At 41.1% G+C, this 24,691-nt stretch overlaps 1 protein-coding gene across 15 annotated transcripts in view; it reads left to right on the top strand.

Annotated features, from left to right (window-relative positions):
• NEDD4L (neural precursor cell expressed, developmentally down-regulated 4-like, E3 ubiquitin protein ligase) overlaps positions 1-24,691 on the top strand; it is a 231,878-nt gene that overhangs the window by 194,942 nt on the left and 12,245 nt on the right. For 8 of the 15 annotated variants that reach the window (XM_006764446.1, XM_006764444.2, XM_006764440.2 and 5 more), the window contains 8 exons: positions 3,632-3,690; positions 11,288-11,353; positions 13,033-13,262; positions 14,777-14,898; positions 17,367-17,437; positions 19,105-19,200; positions 22,116-22,189; positions 23,341-23,401. In XM_006764446.1, the coding sequence (XP_006764509.1) occupies positions 3,632-3,690; positions 11,288-11,353; positions 13,033-13,262; positions 14,777-14,898; positions 17,367-17,437; positions 19,105-19,200; positions 22,116-22,189; positions 23,341-23,401 (779 nt within the window). Of the gene's footprint in view, positions 1-3,631; positions 3,691-7,836; positions 7,840-11,287; positions 11,354-13,032; positions 13,263-14,776; positions 14,899-17,366; positions 17,438-19,104; positions 19,201-22,115; positions 22,190-23,340; positions 23,402-24,691 lie in introns of all 15 variants that reach the window. The other 7 variants (XM_006764439.2, XM_015564417.1, XM_015564413.1 and 4 more) reach the window with 1 other exon arrangement.

Here is a 24,691-nt window from a genome sequence, read left to right as displayed (position 1 = left end):
TCACTTCAGCACTGCGCCTCCTCTGAGTCTGGATATGATATTCTCTTTACTCCTAGTTGTAGAATTTCCACTCAGCCAGCCCTCCTGTGGTTCTGGGTGTTGTCCGTTCCCTGTTTCAGTCTTAATTTGAATTGGTTGTTCAAGGCAGCAATCTCCGGCGTTAACCTATGCCGCCATCTTCGGTTTCTTGGAAAAAGAAGTCTTTAAATAGATTTAAAGTTCAATTCACACATGCAGTGTGGTAGTATTTTGCTCCTTGTTGTAATTTGATTCATAAACAGTAAGTCTGAACCAGGTTTCCCCGGCCTCACATTGTCTTAACTCATCGCACTGATTAGATAAGCCAATTGCTGGGGAATCTGGCCATGAGGGCGGGGCTTATCACCATCTTTTAGGCTTTTGTGAAACAGAGTTCAATTCATCTGCCTTTTCCCCAAAATCCAGTTTATAAAAAATGCAGAATTCTTATCTTTTTAAGAGGCTTTATCAGCCTAATAGGTACACTCCAAAATGGGTCTAGTTACCTGGTGGTGACATTGAGGAATTTCCTTACCTTCCAAATGAACCTCTTTTTCTAAATAGTTTTCCCACATCTGATTTCTGCCAAAATTCAGCATCTCATTTTGCTGTCTTGGGATAGAAACCAGGTCATACTTATATGTGCCATTTACTGTGAAAGTGATCTGATCACCTTGTGAGTTACTCAGCCACCCTATCTGCCAGCATCACTGGGACAGGTGGCTGCACTCTGAATGACAGGGACAGCAGTGCCCTTCTCTTTTAAATAATTATGCTATTTTCTGCTTCATAAATTCTTAAGACATTAGACATTTATAAGATTTATAATTTCAACAACCTTAAAGATTTAATCTCAGAAGAGATAATGCTCAGTACTAATCTTCTCTTTAGATGCCTTGATTTATTTGGTTGACATTTATCAAATGGCTCCTATGTCTCAAGCCTGGTGCAAAAGGTTAAGGGAAGATCTTGAACTGAATCTCTGCCTCTCTTAGGAATTGTGTGATTCTTCTTAAAGACCAGACATGCCCAGCAGCTGAGGAATTGACCACAGATATCTTATATACTAAACTAGAAGAGAAAATTAAATTCTAGCGATGCTGTAAAATCCTATTTGAGTCTATTCTGCCCATAGCCTTTACCAAACCAGTAAACAGTAGCTAAATTGACTGAGTTTCTCATTCTTCTACTTCATTCTTGTCCCTTTATTTGAAAAAATGTCTTGAAGACAAAACAAGTTTAGATTTTTAAAATTCTAGAGGAAAAAATGGATAACTGGCCACCATATATTCAAAAATTGACAATACTTGCAAAATTGATCTTTATGATAACCACGTAGAAATTTGTATATGACTGAGAGCTTAGCCAACCGTAAAGGAACTTTGTTATCACCATCAGCTCCATTTGGTCATTAAAAATAATAACATATTGGACTCCTGTTACATATTAGGCTAGGAAATGTGTTAAGTGGTGGAGAGGAAGCTGCAGAGGGGAATAACATACACCCCGTCATCGAGGGACTTAGATTCTAGCAGGGAGTACCAGGGAGTATTAAATGCTGTATTAGAGGAAAGAACCCCTTGTTAATGTGAAAGCAAAGAGTGTACCTGCTTGCCAAGTGGCGCAGGGCACCAGGGATGGGGGAGACTGCAGGAAGGCCTTATGGAATGGATCACTCTTCAGACATATTCCAAATGATGAATAAGACTAGTCACGCACACCCAGTGAAAAGTGGTTCCTGCAGGGAGAAGGTGTGCAGGTGTATGAGGCTGTGCAGAGAAGTGCGGCAAGGTTGCCCGTGGCCAGTGTGCAGAGAAAGCGGGGGTGGCACACCCATCAAGTTAAAGGCGGTCTGCCAGGTGTGGGAACTCGGTCCCTTCTACAGGCAAGAGAAAGCTCCTGAGGGGTTTTCCAGAGGAGGTGACAGTGGTAAGATTTGTTCTTTAGAAAGATCCTTTTGGCAGAGCTATATAGAGAGTTTTGAACAGGGATAAGACTGAGACCAGGAAAACCTAGAGAATGGTCCAGGAAAAAGATGAGCACCCAGAAAGAAGTAGGGACAGTTTGGTCACCACCAGAGGTAAATGGCAAGGGAAGAAAAGGGGTGTGTCAAGATTCCAGATTTGAAAGTGAATAGATTGTGATATTGTTAATCGAGAATACAGGATTCCATAAATGGTTTTGGTGTTGGAAGATTATGGGTTCAATTTTTAAAGAGTTGGGTTGAAGGTACCTATGGGGAATCTAGATGCAGATGAAGGGTGGCGCTTGAAATTGAGGTTTGGACTGAAGGTTTGGGAGTTGTCGTGTACAGGTAGTTATTAATTTATTTTCTGCTTTGATGACAATACCCAGTCCTTACAGTGATAGTCCGAGGCATTTATTGCTCAGCTCTTTTATGTTTCCATTATTTGGTTTTCTTTTCTATTGTTCTCCATCACAGTAGCAACTTTTACTTTCCAAATCTTCCATTTTCAAGGTAAGGGACCAATCAAGGTTCTCTAGAACAGTTGAAGCATTTCATGTAAATTGTCTTCCAGCATACACAAATCTAGAATCATCATGTGCTTTGGTAACTTTATTTTAAGACTTTACTCTGATTCTATTAAAATAATTGTAATACCAGACTCTGAAAAATCCCTGGTATGGTCATTTAAACCAAATGTATTAGTTATTGTTGAGTTTACAGGAAATAATTAGAATCAGTATTTTTCTCAAATAATTTCCCATTTTTTTAAATCAACTTAGATTTCCTAAAACTCCAGAAAGAACTCATTCTTCCCCAGTCTTTCCTCCACATTATCTTTCATGTGCGTTCATCTCTGTCCCCCTCCCCCCCACACACACACAGTAATCCATAAAGTCTTTTTGATTATGCAGAGTCACAAATCCCAAGTGATGCAGGGCAGCTCTTGTTCATTATCACCTGCACCACCGAAGTAGTGGTGTAGGTGGCTTTGAACAATTTTGTTAACATTGACTCTTTTGGAAGAAAGAAAACCACTTCTCACCAACATGGCCAAAAGGGAAGCCTTTCTCTAGAATCTTCCTCTGCAGTATGTAATCCTCCTTTTTTGGACTGCCTTACTTACTGGCTGCTTCCATTGTTGTGTGCATATGAGTGACACATGCAATGGATTATTCATGTGTTCAGTGTAGGACTCTTAATTGAAAGCAGTTTTTCAAGACCATAAGCATAAGCAAAAGTATTTGAAATGAGAAAAAGTAATGTGTGTGTGTTAACTTTTGGCGGACTAAGACTTTTTGTGCCTTTTTTCAATTAAATGAATATCAAGATCAAGTTATAAATCCTTGAAAGAACAGGGGTTTATAATTGAACTTTCAGCAGATTGCTTGCCAAAAACAGTGTAAATAGATGGTTTTACTTTAGCTGTGCGTTTTTGATTGAGTGTTTTTAACTAAACATTACATAGGAGGTCTGCCATACAGAGTATCGTTCTCTTCTAACCCTGAAATACTAAGATATTATCTTCGGGGGCCAGGTTGGGGGACTAGACAGCTTTTGAAAAACCAGAAATAATTATTTCTAAAACATTTTTCACATAGACTATATTTCAACTAATATGCTGATTTTTTTAATATTAATTTTCAGATAGCAAAATAACTCAGTGGGAAGACCCAAGACTGCAGAATCCAGCTATTACTGGCCCGGTCAGTATTCTCAAGTTCTGAATCTTCAGTGTAATATTTTGGTTGTATCAAAACACACATTTCTTGTATATTACTGCTCACCTTGGTGTAACTGAGTAATGTAACATTACTCCCATCTCCTCCTGATGGGAATTTCCTGGTGAGGTACAACTACATTTGCCTTTTCATGTGGCTTTCATTATAAAGGAAAAGAAAATGATGTGATCGTGGTAGCTAAACTAAACATTTTCTTTTCTCCATTATAAAAGGATGGATTATAAGTGTAACAATCAACCCTGGCCGGTGTGGCTCAGTTGGTTGGAGCATCATCCTGTACACTGAAAGGTTGTGGGTTCGATCCCCGGTGGGGCGTGTACGGAAAGACACCTACTTGCTGTTTCTCTCATCCATGTCTCTCTCTGTCTGTCTCTCTGTTTCTATTTCTCTCTCTCTCCCTTCCCCTCTCTCTAAAAATCAGTAAAACATATCCTCAGGTGAGGATTACAAATAAATAAATAATAAGTATTTTAAAAATAATAAAATATAAGTGAAACAATCAAATTGTCCTCTCTTCCTTTCTCTATGAGGCAAAGCCAGGCCTGTGTTTGCAGAGTTTTGTCATTTCTGTAGGCCAAGGGCAGTTCATGCATGCTAACCAAATCTAAGCTGTATTCTGAATCTCTTCCAGCGCTGAAACTCTGTAAAGGTTTGGGGGAGGTTGTCGCTAACCTCTGGAGCTGGCAGATAAGATAAGAATCTTTATCTCCGCTGACCCACTAACTTTCTCATAGTCCCTTCGTGTGTACCAGGTGGGAAAAGAACGAGTTCTGCCTTAGGTATGGTGCTGCCCCCTTGAAATGCTGCCACACACTGTTCGTAAGGAAGAGTGAGAACCCCTGGTCACTCGGCAGTAATGGACACTTGGTATCCAGCTCCTGGGTGGAGTTTGTAGAGTGGGGGCCACGCTCACCTCATCGGCGGGGAATGTACTAGCACCTCGTGTCGGTGGTTACAAGAGTGCAAGGAGATGATTTGGAATTTCAGGAAAGATACTGGAATCACAGAAGATGGCAAATGTGGGGTTCTTTTAAAAACTGGAGGAAGTTACATTTATTATATTTTGAGCACTGAGCTAAGAGGCCAATGGGTATTTTTAAAATACTAATGCCATGGCTTTGATCTGATTCAGTTCAAATTATGTTTTGATTATAAAGGTAAGTCCATTTGAAAACTTAAATGATATTAGAATGCAAGTGCACTTGATCCCTGTCATCTTTTAATTACCTGTTGGATCTGTTCATTTTGTTTACTCTGCTGCTTTCTGCATTTTACAACATGCCTAGTAATGCCTGGGTTAAAACAGTCAATTACTTTTTTTCCATGGAGCTTAATAAATGCCTGCCATTCTACCATGGCTTTCATTTTTATTTATTCGTAATCACAATAAGTTGTTAGAATAGCATTTTCTCTTCTCCATCATGAGCAACAGGTAAATTCAGTAAACAGAGCTGTTTTCAATTAGCAGAGGACTTTTGACATGATATTTCTCAGTCTTTTTCAAATCTTTTTTATGGTTTATTGATCATCTACATTCAGTCAAGCACGTAGTCTTGTTACTGTTGAAAATTATCTAGCATACATCCAGATAGATTTGGCCCCAAAAGTGATCTCGACTTAAAGAGGTTGATTTACTCTTATCATTATTAGTGTCATTTCTTTCAATAAGAAGAGTATGTTTATTTAGGTAATTATCAACTTAGTGTAGACATTTGGCTTTCGTCGTCATTTAATTCTAAATATTTGGTCATTTCCATATGATTTTTCTCCTTGGCTTTTAAGTTATTTAGAATGTGCTTTTTAGTTTTAAGTCTGTGGGAGAATTTTTTCCTGTTTCTTACTGATTTCTAATTGTATTGCATATGGTCAGAGAATATTGAATATGGAATATTGATTATGAGATGTGCAAAATGTCTTTGGAGGCTTGGCCAGTTTTTGTAAATGTTCTTTTGAGTTTGAAAAGAATGTGTGTTCTGTCTTTCTTGGGTATAGAACAATTCTTTATATGTATACCATTAGATCAAGCCTGTCGTGTTCAAATTATCCATTTCGATTTCTACTGTTTTCCTGGTTCTTTTATCTAACCAAGATAGCTGTGTCAAACTCCCACGGTGACTGGCTTCATCAATCATTACATTCATTTTCTCTCCATTAGTGTTTGTCTAGGACATATTTTCTGTCTCTTGCTGTGTTTTTTCTTTTCTTACCTTCTATTAGATTGATAGAGTACACTTTATTTTCTTTCATTTTTTAATACTTGCTCGGAAGTTGTATTTTCTATTTCAGTGCTCTTAGTGCTCACATTAAAATTTTTAACTGACATAATTGACTTCATGTCGAAATGAATCACTTTCTACTCTCCTCCTGGATAATAAAGGACTTGAGGGAACATTAGTGCCATTCTTCCCACTCCTATTTCTCATTGTTCAGTGGAGTTTTAAAACTACCTTGTGTTTAGCCCTGGCTGGATGGCTCAGTTGGTTGGAATGTCATCCTGTACACCAAAAGATTGCCAGTTCAATCTCCAGTCAGGGCGCCTACGGTAGGCAACCAATCGATGTTTCTCTCCCTCTCCCTCTCCCTCCGCCTCTGCCCCTCTCCTCTCCCTCTCCCTGACTCCTCTCTCTCCCCTCGCTCCTCTCTTCCTCTCCCCCTGCCTCCTTCCCTTACTCCCTCTAAAAATCCAGGATTTAAAAAACAACTACCTTGTCTTTAAACTTCCCAAATTCTCATTAGTATTTTATATTTTCTTTGTTTTTTAGCAGTCAATACTTACTTAATTTTACTTAGATGTAAACAGATTTCTTTGCCCACCACTGATCTTTACATCCCCCTTTGTCTAGGTTAAGTTTTGTTCTTAATGACATATAACTTCTAGCTCATAATTCTCAAAGTGCGGTCTACAGATCACTATCATCCAGAAACTTGTTAGAGATGCAGATTTGGGGCCCCATCCCAGACCTACTGAAAACTAGCAACTTTGGGAGTAGGTCCAGCAATCTGTCTTTTAACAAACCCTCCCAGGGATTTTGATGTTCACCCAACTTTGAGAACCTCTGCTCTCACAGCAAATTCAGTGGGAGCCTGAGTGGTCAACTCGCTTAATCTGAGAAGACTTACTTGACCTCTCTGTGAAATGATAGTTTAGCTCATTCATTATCAAATTCTTGGTTAAGAGTTATTTTTCTTCAGATCTTTGGAGATATTTTTTAATATCTTCTGATCTTTTTAACTAATTATGAGAAGTTGCCAATCAATTATCTTTTTTTATAGGTAACTCTCTTTGATGATTTTGAATTTTTATCTGTGTCTTTGATGTTCTGCAAGTTTACTGTATTGTAAGTGTGGGTTTTTAAAAATTTATTCTGCCTTGAACTCATTGTGATTCTTCAGTATGGGGACCATGTCTTTTCTTCATTCTGGAAAATTCTCAGTGGTTATGTCTTTACTTGTTGCATCTTTCACATTCTTTCAAAATATCTGTATTAGTAACTTTGGGTAATTGATTCACTTTGACAACTATCATCTCTTAGCTTTCACATGTCTGCCTCTCTTTATTGCTGTATATAATGGGCTCAGCTCTTCCAGTTAAGTCTTTCTTAAGCTCTTTGTATAATCTCTTCATCAGTTCATTTTCTCTATTATTTCAGTGACTGTTTAATTGCTCAAAGTTCTATTTGCTCTTTTTAAATTTGCTTAGTCTTTTTAGCTATTTTTCTGTCCTGTTCTTTATTTTTTTATTTTTATTGATACTTCCAACTCTTTAATCATTCTTAAAATAGCCTCTTTATAGCCTTTTTCAGATTATCCTATTTACTCTGGTCCCAGGAATATAAACTATGCCCAGATGTTATATCTGTAGACTCTCCTCAATGGTAGTTTATTACCTAGTTCCATTTAGAATTTGTGTGTATGCTCATCTTCATTTTTTTTTCCACATGGGCTTTTATAAGTTCTGACCTGTATTTTCTGTTAACTACTTACCTTGGGTTCATTCACCCCCAATTACCATAACTATGGATTTCATACCCACTTTGGTGTAGCCTTGGAGTATGAATTTATTACAGGTCTGTTTCTTTTTCTTTTTCTTCCATTTATGGTCCTGGACAGAAGGTAAGCTTCCTTGCAACTTTCCTGGGCCAGTGGGTAGAGTTTTCTTGTCCCCTTTTCAGGTGTAAGTTTTTAGCAGGGAACTCTGTTCTGACTGCCTAGCAATGCAGACTGTTGGCCAAGTTCTGTGCCCCCATGAGGGTTAAAACCCAAGCCCCAGCACCTGTGTCTAGGTCCAGTGCCCACTTAGTTCTCTATTTTGAGTCTTTCTGTTTATCTGGTACCTAGAATTTCTCTTTTTCCCAAATTTTAAAAATATGTATTATGGGGGAGGGGACCCTTTCTGTGTCCGCCCAGCACACATTGTTGTACGTCAATACACTGTCTGTATAGCAAACATCACCATTGAAAGCATTTGTAAAGTGCTCCCCATGCTTGCTGCTCTTATGAATACTATCTTGTGCTTGTGTGACACTTTGTACTTTTCTGAGAACTTTATAATCAGCTGCTTTGACACTCTCAACCATCCTCTCGGAATGATAGGGAAGATGTTGTTATTCCCAGTTTGTCAAAAGATCAGAAAGCGAATTGTGTTGCCAAAACTTACAGCAAATGTCAGACTTGGGACTAGAGCCCCAGTTGTGCTAACCTCACCATTGTCGCCAGGCCAGACATGAGTCTTTCTCTACAGAAGACTCCAGAACCAACTGGACAGTAATGACATGAAAACATGTAGAACTGTCTTACACACTAAGTCAGGTTCTCATTTTGCTCAAGAGAGAAAGAATATGTGATGCTGAGCAAAAGGGCCTGTGATTATTTTTAAATAGGCTTATCTTACAAATTAAGTTACAGTGGGGCCTTGACTTACGAGTTTAATTCTTTCCGAGACAGAGCTCGTTAACTCAAATACTCTATCAACTCAATGCAAAAAATCTGCCGAGGGACAGCTGGTATCTCAAAAAACTCGTTAGTCGGGACAGTCATAAGTCAAGGCCCCACTGTATATGTAAGAAAATAAGGTGTCATATTTTCAAAAGAGAATAAATAATTTGGCCAAAACAAGAAATCCATGACACACATAATTGTGTTCAGAGGCTGCACATAGGGACATCTTTGTCCTGTGACATTTGGATCTTTTCAGGAGGAGGAGTTAAAAACCTTCTCTCCTTATTCCATTATCAGAACTACCTCTAGATGGAGGAGGATAATGATTTTTCAACCTTCATGCATCATTCCACTTAAGAAGAAAGGCCAGAAATATCCCAGTATCTCACTTCCACCCACATCTAGTCAGCACCTACCACGTTATAAGTCAGACAAGGGAATGATAAGTCAGATATCATGGGCTGGGGGCAATTTGCAGTAAATTTCATGGGAAATTTGTCCTTTAAGACTATTGAACTTTACAAGGATGAATGTTTAAGCCTTTTTTTTTAACATTTTCAAGCGGGGAACCAAAACAAAGAATAATTGCTGGGAATCGTAGATTTGTAGAAATGGAAGGACCTTGAAGTTCATCTCTTCAGATCCTTCTGCGTAACTGGGAAGTAGTGCCATCAAGGAGAGGTTGTCATGGAGCTAGCTGGCAGGAGTCTGTCCTAGAAGTCAGGTTTTCTAAAGCTGGCAAGGGATAATGACAGGAAATCCATTTTTAGGTTATTTCCCCTCTATTACAGTTAATCATAGAACATCAACCAAACACTTTGCCTTCTCAAGGCTTTGCACCCACTGTCCCTGTCAAAATTTGTTCCCTCTGGTCACTTGTTTCTGCTCAGGTATCCATTTCTCAGAACTGCCTTTCCTAACTACCTCATATAAAATAGCCTCCCGGGAACTCTATCATTTTTTTTTCTTATAGTGTTTATCACTACTTACTCACTTATTTCTTATTACCTATTGCTCCCAATTGCTTGTAATCTCCGGGAGAGAATAGGGCAAGAATTCTTTGGTTGATGTACCATTATTTCTAGCACCTAAAATGCCTGGCACAGACTAAGTACTCAAGAAATACCTGTTGAATGAATTAGCAAATGAACCACCAAAGAATGAATAAATAAACTGGATAGAAAAGCTTTTGTTATGCGATATAGTATTGGTAGAGCAAACAACATCATAATGTCTTTAATGGCTTATTTCACAATATTGTCTCCTTTTTCTTATACTAGTAGTTAGTTGTCCAGATAGTGACAAAGTTTCTACCTTTCCTAGAATAAAAATTCACACACGATTTCATCAGACTAAACACTGTCCAGAATAAATCTGATATGTGGTCAAATCCAGTGTTCAGTGGAAAAGCAAATAAAGAGTGGGTTGAAAACTAAAACCATTCGTAGTATAAATTGTCTTAAGATATATCAATATGATGTCTGTTGCTCTTGAATTACAAAGCAAAACACTGGCATGATCAGTGTTTGCTATGACTGGTTATATGTTTTTGTTTTGGCTGAGTTATTTGTGTGATCGTCTTAAAAACAGTAGAAAGGAGGGAGGCTTATGTTTTTCATTTCTCCTCTTTCTGGACAAGAATAAGAAGGTGAAGGTAGAAGGTTTGGAGTCTGGAGACACTTTTCTAAGGATCAGTATATTTTATTAACTTAGTCCCAAATTATATCCACAAAAATATTCTTGCCCGAATGCACACTATTTGCCAAAAAAGCAATGAGTCATTCTGAGTTTGAGGCTGCCACAGTTATGTCCATGTATATGCAAAAGCCAGTCCTCTCTGTTTCATTTAAAAAAAAAATTAGCCTTTTCAATAGCCTGAAGTCAGGACTCTGGCTATTGTAAGCTACTTTATAACATAGCAAATAGAGAATATTTAAATGACTATATTAAAATGTTACTTGCCTAAAGAGATTGCAGAATTTTTGAGTAATGATAGCTCAGTTACCGAGCCCACTCTTGTGATACCATAACTCTCCTCACAGATAAGGCATTAAGATGTAAAGAAACCCTCACCCAAGACTACTTACTAGATAGTAAGAGGCAAACCTTCTGACCCCCAAATGGGAGACTTTTCCTGAGTGCTCTCTACCTGGTCTTACAGTCCTTGATCAGAATGCCAGTCTAGTTGCTTTTCTGCTCATTATATTTCCTCCCAAAGATTTTTAAAAGCAGGATTAGTCATTGGTCATTGGGGTTGTATGTTAAAATGTCATAGCCAACTCTTATCTCAATGACAGGAGAAAAATAAAGATTACACCTGACTCATATCCAGACAGAAGTCACATTGGAAAGTGTATTTTATGTAGCATATCCCTAAATGACTTATTGAATATCAACATAGTTGTTTTCAGGGGTGAAAGCCGCCCTACTCAATGCTGATTTGCCTTAATCATTTCTAGAACTTTCCCATGTGCTATGTACATAGACATATTAATTTCAATGATAATATGGAAAATGAGAATTTTAAGGTGTATGATTAATGAAGTTCTCTGAATGTTGCTCAGTTTACATAAAGTTGCAAGTGTTATTTCCCCTCATTTACATTTATAAATTTATCTTCTAGGCGGTTCCTTACTCCAGAGAATTTAAGCAGAAATATGACTACTTTAGGAAGAAATTAAAGAAACCTGTGAGTAACATGTCTTCCAAAAATGCTATTTCAGTCCTTTGTAAGTTACCAAAGTTACTTCAGTGCAAGCGACTTGTTTGTTATTTTTCTGTGTGTACTAAGAATATAAACTTCCTTTTTTACTGCACTTTGATCCGCCTGGATCTTCCACCTGAATTTTCTTTTTAACAGAATGGTAAGTGAAGATTGGCTGGTATTACATATCAAATCACCTGAAGGGTAATTTCTTATGTAATATGTAAAAAGATAGAAATGATTTTATGGGAAATAGAATAATTTAGGATTTAGTCGAAAAATTTGGAGAAGTCTATGCAGTTGTTATGGTTATCCTATTTAATAAAACCTAGATCCTAGTTAGAAAAATGTTCAAGCCCTTCCCTTTAAATTCAGAAGTATAATTTTAATTATACTTACTACAGTACAATTTATAATATTTGATTATATTTGGTATATTAAGACCAAGTGTAATTTTCAAATGAAAATTCTCAATGGGAAACCCTATACAATTTCTACAAAACTGAGAAACCCAATAAGGTTTTTACAGGCGGTGATTTAAATCACAGTATTTTCTACTGACACATCATCCCAAATATTTCAATATAGGTTTTCCATTTTACTTTATTTCACTTCTGTGATACAGGTTTTACCAGTTTTCTTCTCTGTTTGTGCATTCACTGTTTGGGGTCTGGGATATTTTGTGTTGTTTGGTGTCACCATTTCTCGGCTTCTTCCCACTGGGGAAAGACCCTCACTCAGGCCTCCCCAGTTTGCCTGTGCTCCATCACTGTCTCTCCTGCGCCAATCCTCGGTCGGAGCCTCACTTTTGAGGCATCTGCTCTGGGTGCGGCACTGGGGATAGAGATGCGAGAGAGAGAGCCTCTGCCTCGGGAGCTCCCGCTTATGAGTTCTGTCCTCCCTTCCAACATCCTCATGCAACTAGCTCTTGGTGACTGCTTTTGAAATGACTCAAATTTAAACACATAAAATCCCCAGTTTCTCAGTGAGTCACCTGCATTCCCCTAGTCATAGGGGTGACTTTAGGGACTTCACTCTGTGTCACACCGGGTGGCACTTTCACTGCCTCTGCAAATCCGTTTTATGGCAAAGCTGCCCTATCCCTCATTTTTCCAAGAAGCAGTTACAACCTGTCAAGTGCTTTTTTGTTTTCATAATTATTAACTATGGACTGTGGGATGCTTTCCCACAATTTGGCATGATCATCAGGGTCCCACTCCCCATGGTAGCAGAATCAGCATGTGGACCGTGCCTACCAGCTGGAGTTTAGCATGCTCCCATCCTGGCCAGGTGGGCACTGCTGTGGGTTTTGATTGCTTGGACTGAAGTCACTTCCTTTGACAGAAACAGTATCTACAGTTAACCATGTTTCAGTTGCTGCTGGGCGGATAAGCACCCCACAATTGTTCATAAACAGAGAGGATGACTGCTCAGTACACTTTCTTCTGCAGCACATGCTGCCGGCTCAGTCTGATGGCTGCTGGTGGCCGCTGTGTGTCTCAGTGAGGCTTTCTGACTGTGCAAGGAAACCTCCATAAGGGAGGGACGCTCAGTTGGAACCATTCTTCCCTGCTGGTTTATTTGAAGACTGCCATCGTTTCTCTCCTGTGAAGTAAAGTGCATAGTTAGTGTATGATTATGTGCTTTTTTTTCCTTTTGTGTAGGCTGATATTCCAAATAGGTTTGAAATGAAACTTCACAGAAATAACATTTTTGAAGAGTCCTATCGGAGGATCATGTCTGTGAAAAGACCAGATGTCCTAAAAGCTAGACTGTGGATTGAATTTGAATCAGAGAAAGGTCTCGACTATGGGGGTGTGGCCAGAGAATGGTTCTTCTTACTGTCCAAAGAGATGTTCAACCCCTACTATGGTCTCTTCGAGTACTCCGCAACGTAAGTAGATGGAGCAAATTCAGAATGTGTCCCACTGAAACAGTTTTATTCTTGATAGTTCCAGCTTGTGAAAGAGTAAGTGGCTCACTCATTTGAAATGAATTAATACTGCTGTTTTCAGTCCCCACTCCCCTTCACCACCAGCCCACACACCCCATAAGTCTAGAACAGGTTCTGACTCTACCTGATGAGATAATGTACTCTGAACACCAAAAAACAATTTTTCTCTTGTCTGTTGGGTTCACTTAATTGAAATTAAAAGTGTGCTGAGTACTTATGGTAAGGAACAAGAGGCAATTTTCATTCGTAATGTTATGTTAATTCAGGAGAATTTGTCAATGTCAGAATTCAGAGAGTCATTGTCATCTCATGGACAAAAATAGTTTCTGAAGGAACACTAGTTAAAGGAAAATTATGATGACTTTGAGGAGGACCTATTCTTCAGGCTCCAAAGGATGGTGCCCTGGTCCTGTAAGGGAAGAACCAGGTTCCCTGGGCATTAGGACTTCATCATTGCCAGGCATGGAAACTAAAAGACTCAGCTGCTTTCTCAGGACTCCAACATTGCCTGCTTACCAGGCCGCCGCTCCTCCTGCAGGCTGTGAACCCAAGTGCCTATAGAGTAGTTGTTGGCCTTGCCAAAAGGCAGCCTTGCTAGAGTCTAAGGGACATGGGTTCTTCCACATCTCCCACTCTCTCCTGGGGCTCTGTTGGAAGGCAGACTCAGGATCCTGCCCAGTTGTTCTAGCCAAGAATCACCCAGCTTGTTTATTGTCCCATGAGAAAGATCACTATGTAAAATTGATCACAACCATTGAAGTGGCAGGCAGGGCAAGAAGGGAGAAGGGGGCAGGATCCTCACCTCTCAGATCCCCTAAAAGAATCTGTCTATGGAGCCCAAATGGAAAACCAGTGATCCTCATGATTTTGAGACCAGAGACGGACATGTAAACATACAAACTATTTTTGTAGTTTATGGTGTTAAGACAGCCATATGCTGTTACCAAGGCCCTTGGGGCTGTCAGGGCCCAACAGTGGTCAGACCAAACATTGGGCCCGGAGGAAAAATGTTCATCTCCAAACCAAATGCCTCTCAAAGGAACAAATCCTCCTTCCCCTCAGAGAACCTGAAGTAAGTACTCACATCATTGCAATCCGTGCACAGTCCCTTTATTATGTGGTGATTCGCACCTTCCAAGATTCTTGGCTGAACCATATGCAACTGACATTTTTGTAAATCAAAGATAGTCAAATATCAACACTCTCTTACGGTTTAACTTACAAAGGGCATGTGCACCAGCTCCATGGGACCTCAGTCGTTGGTGACAGAAAGAGGCTAACTAAATGGTAAGTCCCATTCTCTAGCTCATGCCTTGCCCCATCAGGAGCAGAGTATCTGCAAGAAAAGCATTAGCACCATAAAAGCTAATGACAGGCAGCAAAGAAAGATGCAAATTTTTGTGTTTCTTCTTTAAAAATACGATTCGGCTTTTTCTCTCTCTTCCTCCCCCAAGGGACAACTACACACTTCAGATCAACCCCAATTCAGGCCTCTGTAATGAAGACCATTTGTCCTATTTCACTTTTATTGGAAGAGTGGCTGGTCTGGCAGTATTTCATGGGAAACTTTTAGATGGTAAGTTATTAAAAAGTTTTGAAGTCATCAAAATAGGACAGTGTTATTTATGGTTCCTTATTAGGTGACTCATCTTTCCCATCATAGATGTTAAGCAAAAGCTCCACTGGTTCTGTGTAATTCAATTATTTTTATGTTTTGCCTGTAATGGAGGTGTTTTTCACTGGAGTCATCTTAATTTGAGCACCGACAGTATAGTGTCTACACAGTTTAAAAATTTTTTACAAAACAAACAAGTGTGAAGCACAGAACATTCTGTGATTGTTTTTTGCTTTTAAGAACAACTTCTCATATTTTTAGGGAGAGCTAGGTTTGGTGACAGATGGAAAAGCTAATTGAAAAGTTAATATAAATGATCAGATTCATCGTTATTCTGCTGTTGTTTCAAATTGTTATTTTATTTGAATGTGAAGAGACTGTAAATATTTATTATTTTTATTTGAATGGTAAGAGACTGTCAGTAATGTTATGCTGAGCTAAGACCTTGACCCACAAATGGTACAAAGTATTCTCGTTCTTATTTAAAACATGTAAGCCATGGAAGAATCTCGGGGTCCCTTGGAAGTTAGATGTCAGACCCCTCCCCTGGCCATCTCTATTAGGCTTGTAATAGAGAGTTCTTCTGGATTTGGTCATTTCCAAAGTATTGCCCTTGAGAAAGGACACTATTTAAATCATTGAAGGGGAATTAAAAATATTTTTGAAAGATTTGGGGATAAAATTGTTGAGGATAGAAGAGAGAATAAGATTTGAGGTTGGCAATACAGCTACTATAGAGAGAGGTGCAGGGAAGTAATGTTAATTGCATCTGTGGAACCTTAGCTATTCCAGTAAATAATTGATGTACCTTCTGTACTTCATCCTTTAGTATATTTTTACTGGTACTTGCAGGCTGATTTTGACCCTCTGATTTCAATGCGTTATTTTTACTTGGGGGAAATAAGCAATTTTTTTCATGGGAAAGAAACTGCACTCTTTCTGTATATGTACACTGTGTGAATATATTTTAATTTGCTACACTGGCGTCGTGCCATAGATTATCTCAGCTGTTCAAATTCACTTCATCCTTTTCTTAGGAGGTCAGTCTGCACACCTTCTGCCAAGTGAGAACACATCCTTAGTGGCTGTGGGGAAATAGAAGTGTCAGATATGATCCTGACTCAGTGAACTTAAAATCTAGTGGGCAAACAAAAGTCACAAGATTCACAGTGACAGAGTCCAATCGGAAGGGCCATAGGGGATCCAACGAGGAGATGAGGAAACCCTGATTTGCCTGGAGGGCCCAGAACACTTCAACAGGATTAGGCCCAGCTTTCGAGGGGTTGGGGTGGGGCGGGGTTGAACATTAGAAGCTGGAACCATTTCAGAAGAGCAAGGATTGGCTGAGTCAAGGCTCATGGAGGGAGTAATGGAAAGCAGCAGGAACAAGTGGGGGAATCTAGGACACTACTGCCAAAGGTGATACCAGGTACGGCAGGAATTGCAGAATTGAGGACCAGAATGCCCTTAAAAATGCGACTGCCCCTGTAGGCAGAGCACACATATGCCACAGCCAGCTCACACTCCCTTGTATCGGCTTCATCCTCTGCCTCCCGAGACACCGATGGTGTTTGAGTCTGCAGCCTAGGGCCACCTGAGCCAGTGTGAATAGGAAAACACTGCAGAGGGTTGGTGACTGATTAGATGGGGGTGGGGGCTGAGGTTCCAACACCCCAATGAGGAGGCATGTGATGCTGACCTGCCTGTGGACAGGTGGATTGGGGGGCCCTGCGGAACCCCTGGGTGATGGTGTCCTCACTGCCATTGCCTCACTCAGGCCTTCATCTTCCCTGCCCTGGAAGGTTGCAAAGCCTCCTAAGTGGCCTCCCTCATGTCCTCTTGCCCGCTTCCTGCTTTTTTCCCCATGCCTGCCCCAGGAGTGGTCCTGATATGCAGATGAAATCACCTGGCCTTCCAGGGACTGCCCGGGGCCCTCATTCAGGCAGCAGCCCAAACTGCCCCGGACCCCACGCAAGCTGCCCACTCCCCAGTCCCTTCTCTAGCCTGTCCTCCCCAGGACACCTTGTACTTCCTCCCTGACAAGACCACTCACAAGTCCCGATCTTGTCCCTCACTTAGAGTGCCTTCTGTCCCCTATTCATGTGCCTTGTTTACACTGAAAATTCTAGCCAGGCCTTGAGGCTTGTTTGTCACCCCCAGGAGCCTTTTTGACCCCTTTCTGCTGACCTCTACAAGTATAACTATCCTCCTTACTACCCACCACCCCTCAAAAAAACAAACGAACAAACAAAAAAAGAACATCACAACCACCAGGCCATGGTCTAGTGGGTCACAGATACTACAGAAGGCCTTTGATTGTCCTGTCCTGGTCTCTCATTCAAATTGAAGGCAGGTTCAGCTTGTATTTCATTTCTGTTGCACAGTAATATCAACGACCTGAAACTAATCCAGTTTTCATCCTGTTTTAGGTTTCTTCATTAGACCGTTTTACAAAATGATGCTGGGAAAGCAGATAACTCTGAATGACATGGAATCTGTGGTGAGTGAAAGCAGGTCCTCCCACTGGGGGTCGTGGACCACCTGTGTCTTGCGGAAGGCAGCTGTGACATTTTGTCACAGCGCTTTCTATGGGTTTCTCCATTCAGTGTCAATATAGGGACCATTTAGTTGTTCAAGAGTTTAATTGATCTCCCTAATTTTTCTAATAAGCAAATCATGGTTCCCATTAACTAGAAGCATGGTTCTTGAGTTGGATAACGCCAACCTCAGTTACCTCTGCTTACCTGGGACTGGTGTGACCAGCTTAACTCTTTGAGTGCCAACCAATATCCTAGGAACTATGCTAAAATTGCCAACGCATTTTTGCTGATTTTACAGCAGTTTAGGGAAAAAAATTATGAATCGCAAGTAAATGAAGTTACATATTCAAAAACTTAAGGAAACCTTTACTACACTGACATATTTAGCAATATCATCATCACTAATAAAAGCAGACTTATTTCGAAGCTTTGATATGGCTCCCGGCACTTTTGGCGAAAGACAGGAGGAGCGCGATTGCGCTCCCCGGCACTCAAAGGGTTAAAGCCCAGGGTCACCTGGAGACCTCATGGCAGCTCTTGTTTTCCATCGGAAACTGCTAATACTGAATGTTTAGAGGCTCATCTGCTATTCCTGTTTTCTGACCTCAGAAAATGGCAAGGGCACAGGCCAAAGCAGTAAAGGGAAGAATACATACAGTCGTTCCAAACGTGGAGCGGGTGAGTGACTAGGTGGGGAGTAATAAACAAGTTAGGAAATGAATGCTTTGAGAAGTTTTCTGAAAAGCGATTTGGGCCCTGCTCAGTGGTTAGAGCATTGGCCCCCCACACCTAAGTTTTCAAGGTTTGGATTTCCAATCAAGGGCACAGATCAGTTGCAGGTTTGAACCTGGCTCCAATCCCAGCACTGGAATCCCTGAGAGAGGGGAGGCCAGGCCCTTTCGGCTTGTGTTCTGGGTCCCAGTTACACTGACTTGTAGAGAGCAGTGCAAGCACAGAAAGAGGTGGGACTTAACCCCTAGAGTGCCGGGGAGCGCAATCGCGCTCCTCCTGTCTTTCGCCAAAAGTGCCGGGAACACTATCAAAGCTTCGAAATAAGTCTGCTTTTATTAGTGATGATGATATTGCTAAATATGTCAGTGTAGTAAAGGTTTCCTTAAGTTTTTGAATATGTAACTTCATTTACTTGCGATTCATAATTCTTTTTCCTAAACTGCTGTAAAATCAGCAAAAATGCGTTGGCAATTTTAGCATAGTTCCTAGGATATTGGTTGGCACTCAAAGGGTTAAACCATTGATATTTACTTAGTTAGAATGTTCTCATTCTTCCTATTGTCCTTTGATATTTTCACTCTTCAGAGACAGGAAGTATATTCATCTTCCATGTTCAATTGTATAATTTGATGACCGCCATCCAGAGCAGATTGCTTCCTCTCCACTTCACCGAGAACAGGATTCAACTACAAACCCTGCTGCTACTAAAACACATTTTTAGTTTGTATTTTAAGTAGGTTTGAAGTAGAGCAGAAAACTTATTAGAGACTAATATAAATCTTGAGCAATGTGCGAGGAATTACATTAGAAGGACTGAGTTATTTAGAGTCAAACAAGTTTGTATTTTGGGGGGAAAAAAAGAAACTTAATTTTAGTGTCTGTGTCACTTCTCTAGGATAGTGAATACTACAACTCTTTGAAATGGATCCTAGAGAATGATCCCACTGAACTGGACCTCATGTTCTGTATCGATGAAGAAAACTTTGGGCAGGTATGTCCGGGGAGCCCCAGGAGCTCCTCTCCAACTTTTAGAAAGTCTTGCTTTTGCACAGGTTGTAACACAACTTTTCTGGACAATTAAAATCCACCACCAGGAGCATTAGCTGTTAGTCATCATCATTGTATCAGCATTGTATTGTTAAGCCAGAAAGCAAAGCCCCAATTCCAGCAAAGTGACAGAAATTCTGAGGCCCGTGGGACTGAACGGGTACCTACTTCTAATCTAAAGCAAAGTGCAAAACGTAAACGTTTGTGCCTTGGTTTTAGAATTTAGGTACTTCAAAAAATAGTGTGTTACTCAGTGATATAATTACATGATCAGAAGTAGGTGATGTTTTGGGGAATGTGGGCTTTTTTTCTCTCCTTAATGGTTCTGTTGTCATTTGTCTTCTGGGGCCCAGCAGGCTCAGGTTTCTCTCCCATCCCTTCTTGCTTTGTGCCCATACTGTCATTATTAAAGCTAGATTAATCAGAAAGGTTAATGTCAAAGAAAAAGTCATCTGCTAGGAATTTTCATCACCACCTGAACATTCTGTAGGATGTGTTTGTCTTAAACCTAGGACCTCTGATTCATTTGTGATAACCTTTGATAACAGTGCATCTTGGGAGGTCTTTTCAGGGATGTCCAACCCTGGTACCCGTCCTTCCACAGAAGCACAGAGAGAGATCTCATCTCCCAGACCAGGTCTCAGGGCCTTAAAATAAATGAGATCGTGGAGCCGATTTCAAAGATTGCCATATGGGAAATGAAATAGATTGATTCCTTACTGCTTCAGAGATTATTAAAAGTTTGCTCACAGTTCAGCAGACATTAGCAATGCCAAAGGCATGAGCGGGTGATCTGGAAAAACTTTAGTTACAGTGAAATGTCACTATTTCCACCTAATAAAACCAAACACAAGATATTTGGATTATTAAGTAGCTTCTAATAAAGATTTTGATTATTATTTTAGTTCATGTTAATTATTCATTAAAGACAGTTCTCAGATCTCTTGGTTTAATACTGTAGATTCTTCTGACTTTTGAGCTGAACAAGGTAGAGTAATGCAGTAGTCAGAACAGACACACAAGATGAGTAAGCTAATGATCAGGTGCCCTACTTGTTAAATTACTGCCTTGCTTTTTTAGAGAGCTAACCTGATTAACAGGGAACAAATGTATCTATCCTTCCTTCATTCTGGGAAGAAATGTAGAGTGAATTAAGCACCCACGTACTGATCGCATCTTCCATATCCGATCCATCACCAAGCCTGTTCATTTTTAGCTTCCATGTCTTTCTCAGATCTGTGTTTTTTCCCTAACTGTTGACCACCAACACCCAAGTCTAAGGTACCGTCTTGTCTCAGAGCTCCTAACTGATCTCTTTATATCACTTTGGCCTCCCATAGTGGTCTTTTCAGAATGTCGAAGTGTCATGTCATTCCTCTGCCAGAAACAGTTAGACTGCCCACTGACCTTGAGATTAACTTGCCCCATGGTGTCCTACATGGCGTGGCCCCACCTGCCCATCTCCGGGGAAGGTACAGCTGTCCCTCATGCATTCTGGGTCTGGTCCCAGGTTCCTTCTCAGAACCTCGGGATCTTCGCTCATGCTGTTCCTTCTGTTGGGAACACACTGCCTCCCATCTTCAGATCAGACCCAGGCCATATGCTTCAGAGTATCTCCCATGTCCCCCTGGGGCGTGTACCGTGGGTGATGTGGCATGTATTTGTATGACTATGCGTTTAGCATCTGCCTCTCCCACCAGGCTCAGCCTTGGTGATGGCAGCACGGGTTCTGCTTTTCGCTTACCTTTGTGCCCACACTACTTGGCGTACTGCCTGGTATAAGGTAGGCGCTCAAAATAGAGTCATTGAACCCACACTGTGGGCATCAGAGAGACACCTGTGCAAGCCTCTCACTGCTTTCAGCCTCAGCAGAGCTGGTGACTGGACAGTGCAGTTTATTCTGACCCAAGAGGAAGCCCAAGTGTCCCTCATGCCACAACACCAGGTCATTTCTTCAGTGGAGTGCAGCTACCACGGGTGTGAAGTGTCCGTGCCCTTGGCCTCCTCAGTGTTTTGTTTTGTTTTTTTATTCCACAATTAGAAAAATCAGACCATGAAGTGGTGGGAGCCATTGCTTCATGTAATGAAACTGCAGCTGTTGCCATTATTTTGTAATTTTTCATCCTGATTGATGAGAATCTGGAGTGCTGGTTTCTGGGACCGACTAGGAGTGTTTCAAATGAACAAATTTCAGTGTGTTTGCACAGCCATCGTATGCCAGACAGAATAAACTGTACACCCATGTGCTTCCCCAAAGTTTCTATGAGAAGACACATATTGTTTGTAAAACAGTCGGCTTCGCCCTCCTTCCCCTCCTGCTGGCCACTGCTCAATACACATTGGTATTAGCTGGCCCCACACGCAGGCAAGGGCCATGGCTCAGCCTCAATTGCTTTGCTCTTTGCGATCGGGTAGATCCCTCTCTGCAGCCTCATGTCTTAAGCTTCTTTAAGTTCCTGAGTTTTGCCTGTTTAAAAAAAACCCACACATCTTTTTTTATGACTATAAAATTTAATTTTCCAAAACAAATAAGATACATTAGAACTTGGGTCTCTAGTCTCAATGGACATACCCTGTCTTTTCTGTAAACACAATTCCTTCTCCATTGTTGCTAATGTCTGAAGAATAATGAAAACTCACAACCATAAAATAGTTTGCCTTTAATGATAACATCTTTAACTGTGTTTTAACAACATAAAAACCTTGTTAAGCATCCTCTTGTACACAACGCCTATTTCCTGGAAAATATTTCTGAATCAATTTTGCTTATCTTCCTCTTATAGTGAGACATTATTACCCAGTAATAACCCACAGAATAACTTAATGATGGTGACCATTATTTTGTCTTTGTAATTACAGACATATCAAGTGGATCTGAAGCCCAATGGGTCTGAAATAATGGTTACAAATGAAAACAAAAGGGAATATATTGAGTACGTATATGCACATTTACAATTTTTTATTACATTGAACAGTATGTCAGGTGGCCTGAACTTGGACCATCTCAGCAAGCAGATAGCACCCTGGCCAGCAAGGCTGTCTTCATTCAGAAAGTTCAGACTTTGAATAGATTTTAGAACACTCCACCCAGGTGACTAGGGTGGAAAGTCTGGGGATTCAGACATTGTGACATGTGTTGTGCATCATTTCTTGCAGTGGATTCCTTGAGGTTTCAGATTTGGTGGGTGTGGGGTTGGGCAGAGTCGCAGCTATCTTAGCTGAGAAAAGGATGATAGAAATCTCCACTTGCTCCCTGACATCTGCAAGCCTCTGGTGCAGGAAGGCCTTTGGGCTGCTGGCCGCAGCTCAGCACAGAAAAGCCTAGTGGGGCTGAGCAGTGGCTGTGAGGGGGGCTGGTCCTCAAGGGCCGTTGCCATCTGCCCCCTCAAAGGTGAGAGCAGTGATGACAAGGTCCTTGTGCTGTTTCACAACGAAACACCTTAGAAGGTATCCGAGGTTGATTCACCCGGCAGTAAACTCTGCTGTCACTAGACATTGTCACGGGGGAGATGGTTTCAGTGGATTTGTTACATAAAGAGGTCTTATCGTTAATCCTCTATATTATAGTATTAAAGTATTAGTGTACATCATTTTGCTTATAAACTGTAGGTCATTGTTGAAAATCGGTACAATGTCTATTAGAGTGAAATATCATTTGATAAAATATGTTGTGCTGGTACTCCCTTTAAAAATATAAGTACATATATATACATAGGTGGGCGTGTATATACGTGAGTTTATATGTGTATGCATGTTCTTCACATATGCATATGTATTCACATTCCATGACCTTTAGTAACATTTATAAAGCAATATATATAAACTAAGCCTTAATCTGGAGAAAAAGAAATCAACTGTTCCTTTGAACTCTTGAGTGGAATTTGAGGTTTTTCACATGTGCTCTAGTTACTCTTAAAAGAATTAATGAATAAACAGTGCATGCCACAGCCCTGGAGCCCCGATTTCCTTTGCCCACGTAGGGGTTTCTCTCCTTTGTCTGATGAGCCTCAATTGAAGCTGTGAAGAAAGCCGTGAGCACTGTGATGACAAAGGTGTTTAAACACTGTTCCGTTCTCTCCCATAGCTTAGTCATCCAGTGGAGGTTTGTGAACAGGGTCCAGAAGCAAATGAATGCCTTCTTGGAGGTAAGCTGCGCGGCCGGGATTGTCCACCTGTGTCTGTAGTCAGAGCTGGAGAGAGGGTACTCCTGAGGGCGGTGTGGTGGGCATGATCACCCACCACATGATGGGCACAGGCTGGGGACACACGGCCCAAAGGTCAGGGCCGCACAGCCTGCACCATGGACCAGTCCCCAGGGCAGGAGTGTCAGCCACCCCATGGCCACCCTTTCATTTTGTTAGTTTAGTGCTCTCGTCTTTGCTTCTTATGTCTTAATGTTCCCTGTTTTTAAAGAGAACTTTTTACAAACTTGAACCAGAGGTAGGCCCCCACGAAGCCAGACCCACTGGCCTGCACTTCTGGGTGGTGCCCAAGGGAAGGCTGGGAAATGCACCTCTGTCTTTGGCAGTGCTTGATGTGTTCCCCAAAGCCTGAGGACTCAGACTGAACATATCAAACTCCTCAGTAGCAAAGCCATTCCCTTCATGCTGTCTTCATGGCTCCTCACAGACTTCACTTCTGTGCAGCACGTGGAAACACATTTTCTTAGGCTGAATTTTATCTTAAAAGCAAAGTGCCAAGCACCTTGTGCCAATTTCCACTGGATGACATGGGGCGCAGGCACCTCTCAGATCCAAGGATTTGATGTCAGTGGTGCCCCCGGATCCCTTGTGAGAGGCCTGGAGGGGATGGATTCGTCGTTTTTAAAAATGCTTCGCTTTGACCCAAAGTGAAATGCTTTCTTAAATCTTGATAATGGGTATTAGTTACTCAAAGCAAACCTAGAAACAAGCCCCAACTATCTATACTAACAAAAGGGTAATATGCTAATTAGGGCAGATATCTTCTGGACATCCATCCAGACAAAGCCACAGCGGCTGTGAGGCCCAGGGCTCACTGCAGCCATTAGCCCTGGGGTCTGTGAGGCCCTGGGCTCAGGCAGCCCTGGGCTCAGGCCTCACAGCCACTGCAGCGATAGGGGCAGCACCTTCCCCTGATTAGCCCGGTCACCTCCTGCAGAGGGAGGCCAGATTGCAGGGAGCAGGCCTAAGCCATCAGTAGGACATCACGTGAGGACTCCCAGACTGTGAGAGGGGGCAGGCTGGGCTGAGGGGACCCCCCACTCCCCAGTGCATGAATTTTCATGCACCCGGCCTCTTGTACATTATAAATTCCCAGTGAACTGATGCGAAATTTACCCCAGCTCCTGGTGATTAAGAAGCCCCAACCCCAGACTTCAGGGACTTGGGGGCATAAGTATGAGTTAGATACACTTGAGAACAACAGGTTTCATACTTTATATAAGAAACCCAGAA

Source organism: Myotis davidii, unplaced genomic scaffold (genome assembly GCF_000327345.1).
Source record: "Myotis davidii unplaced genomic scaffold, ASM32734v1 scaffold38, whole genome shotgun sequence".
In the NCBI taxonomy this organism is placed as follows: domain Eukaryota; kingdom Metazoa; phylum Chordata; class Mammalia; order Chiroptera; family Vespertilionidae; genus Myotis; species Myotis davidii.
The sequence above is the reverse complement of the archived record's forward strand: the minus strand, read 5'-3'. Positions and strand labels throughout refer to the sequence as shown.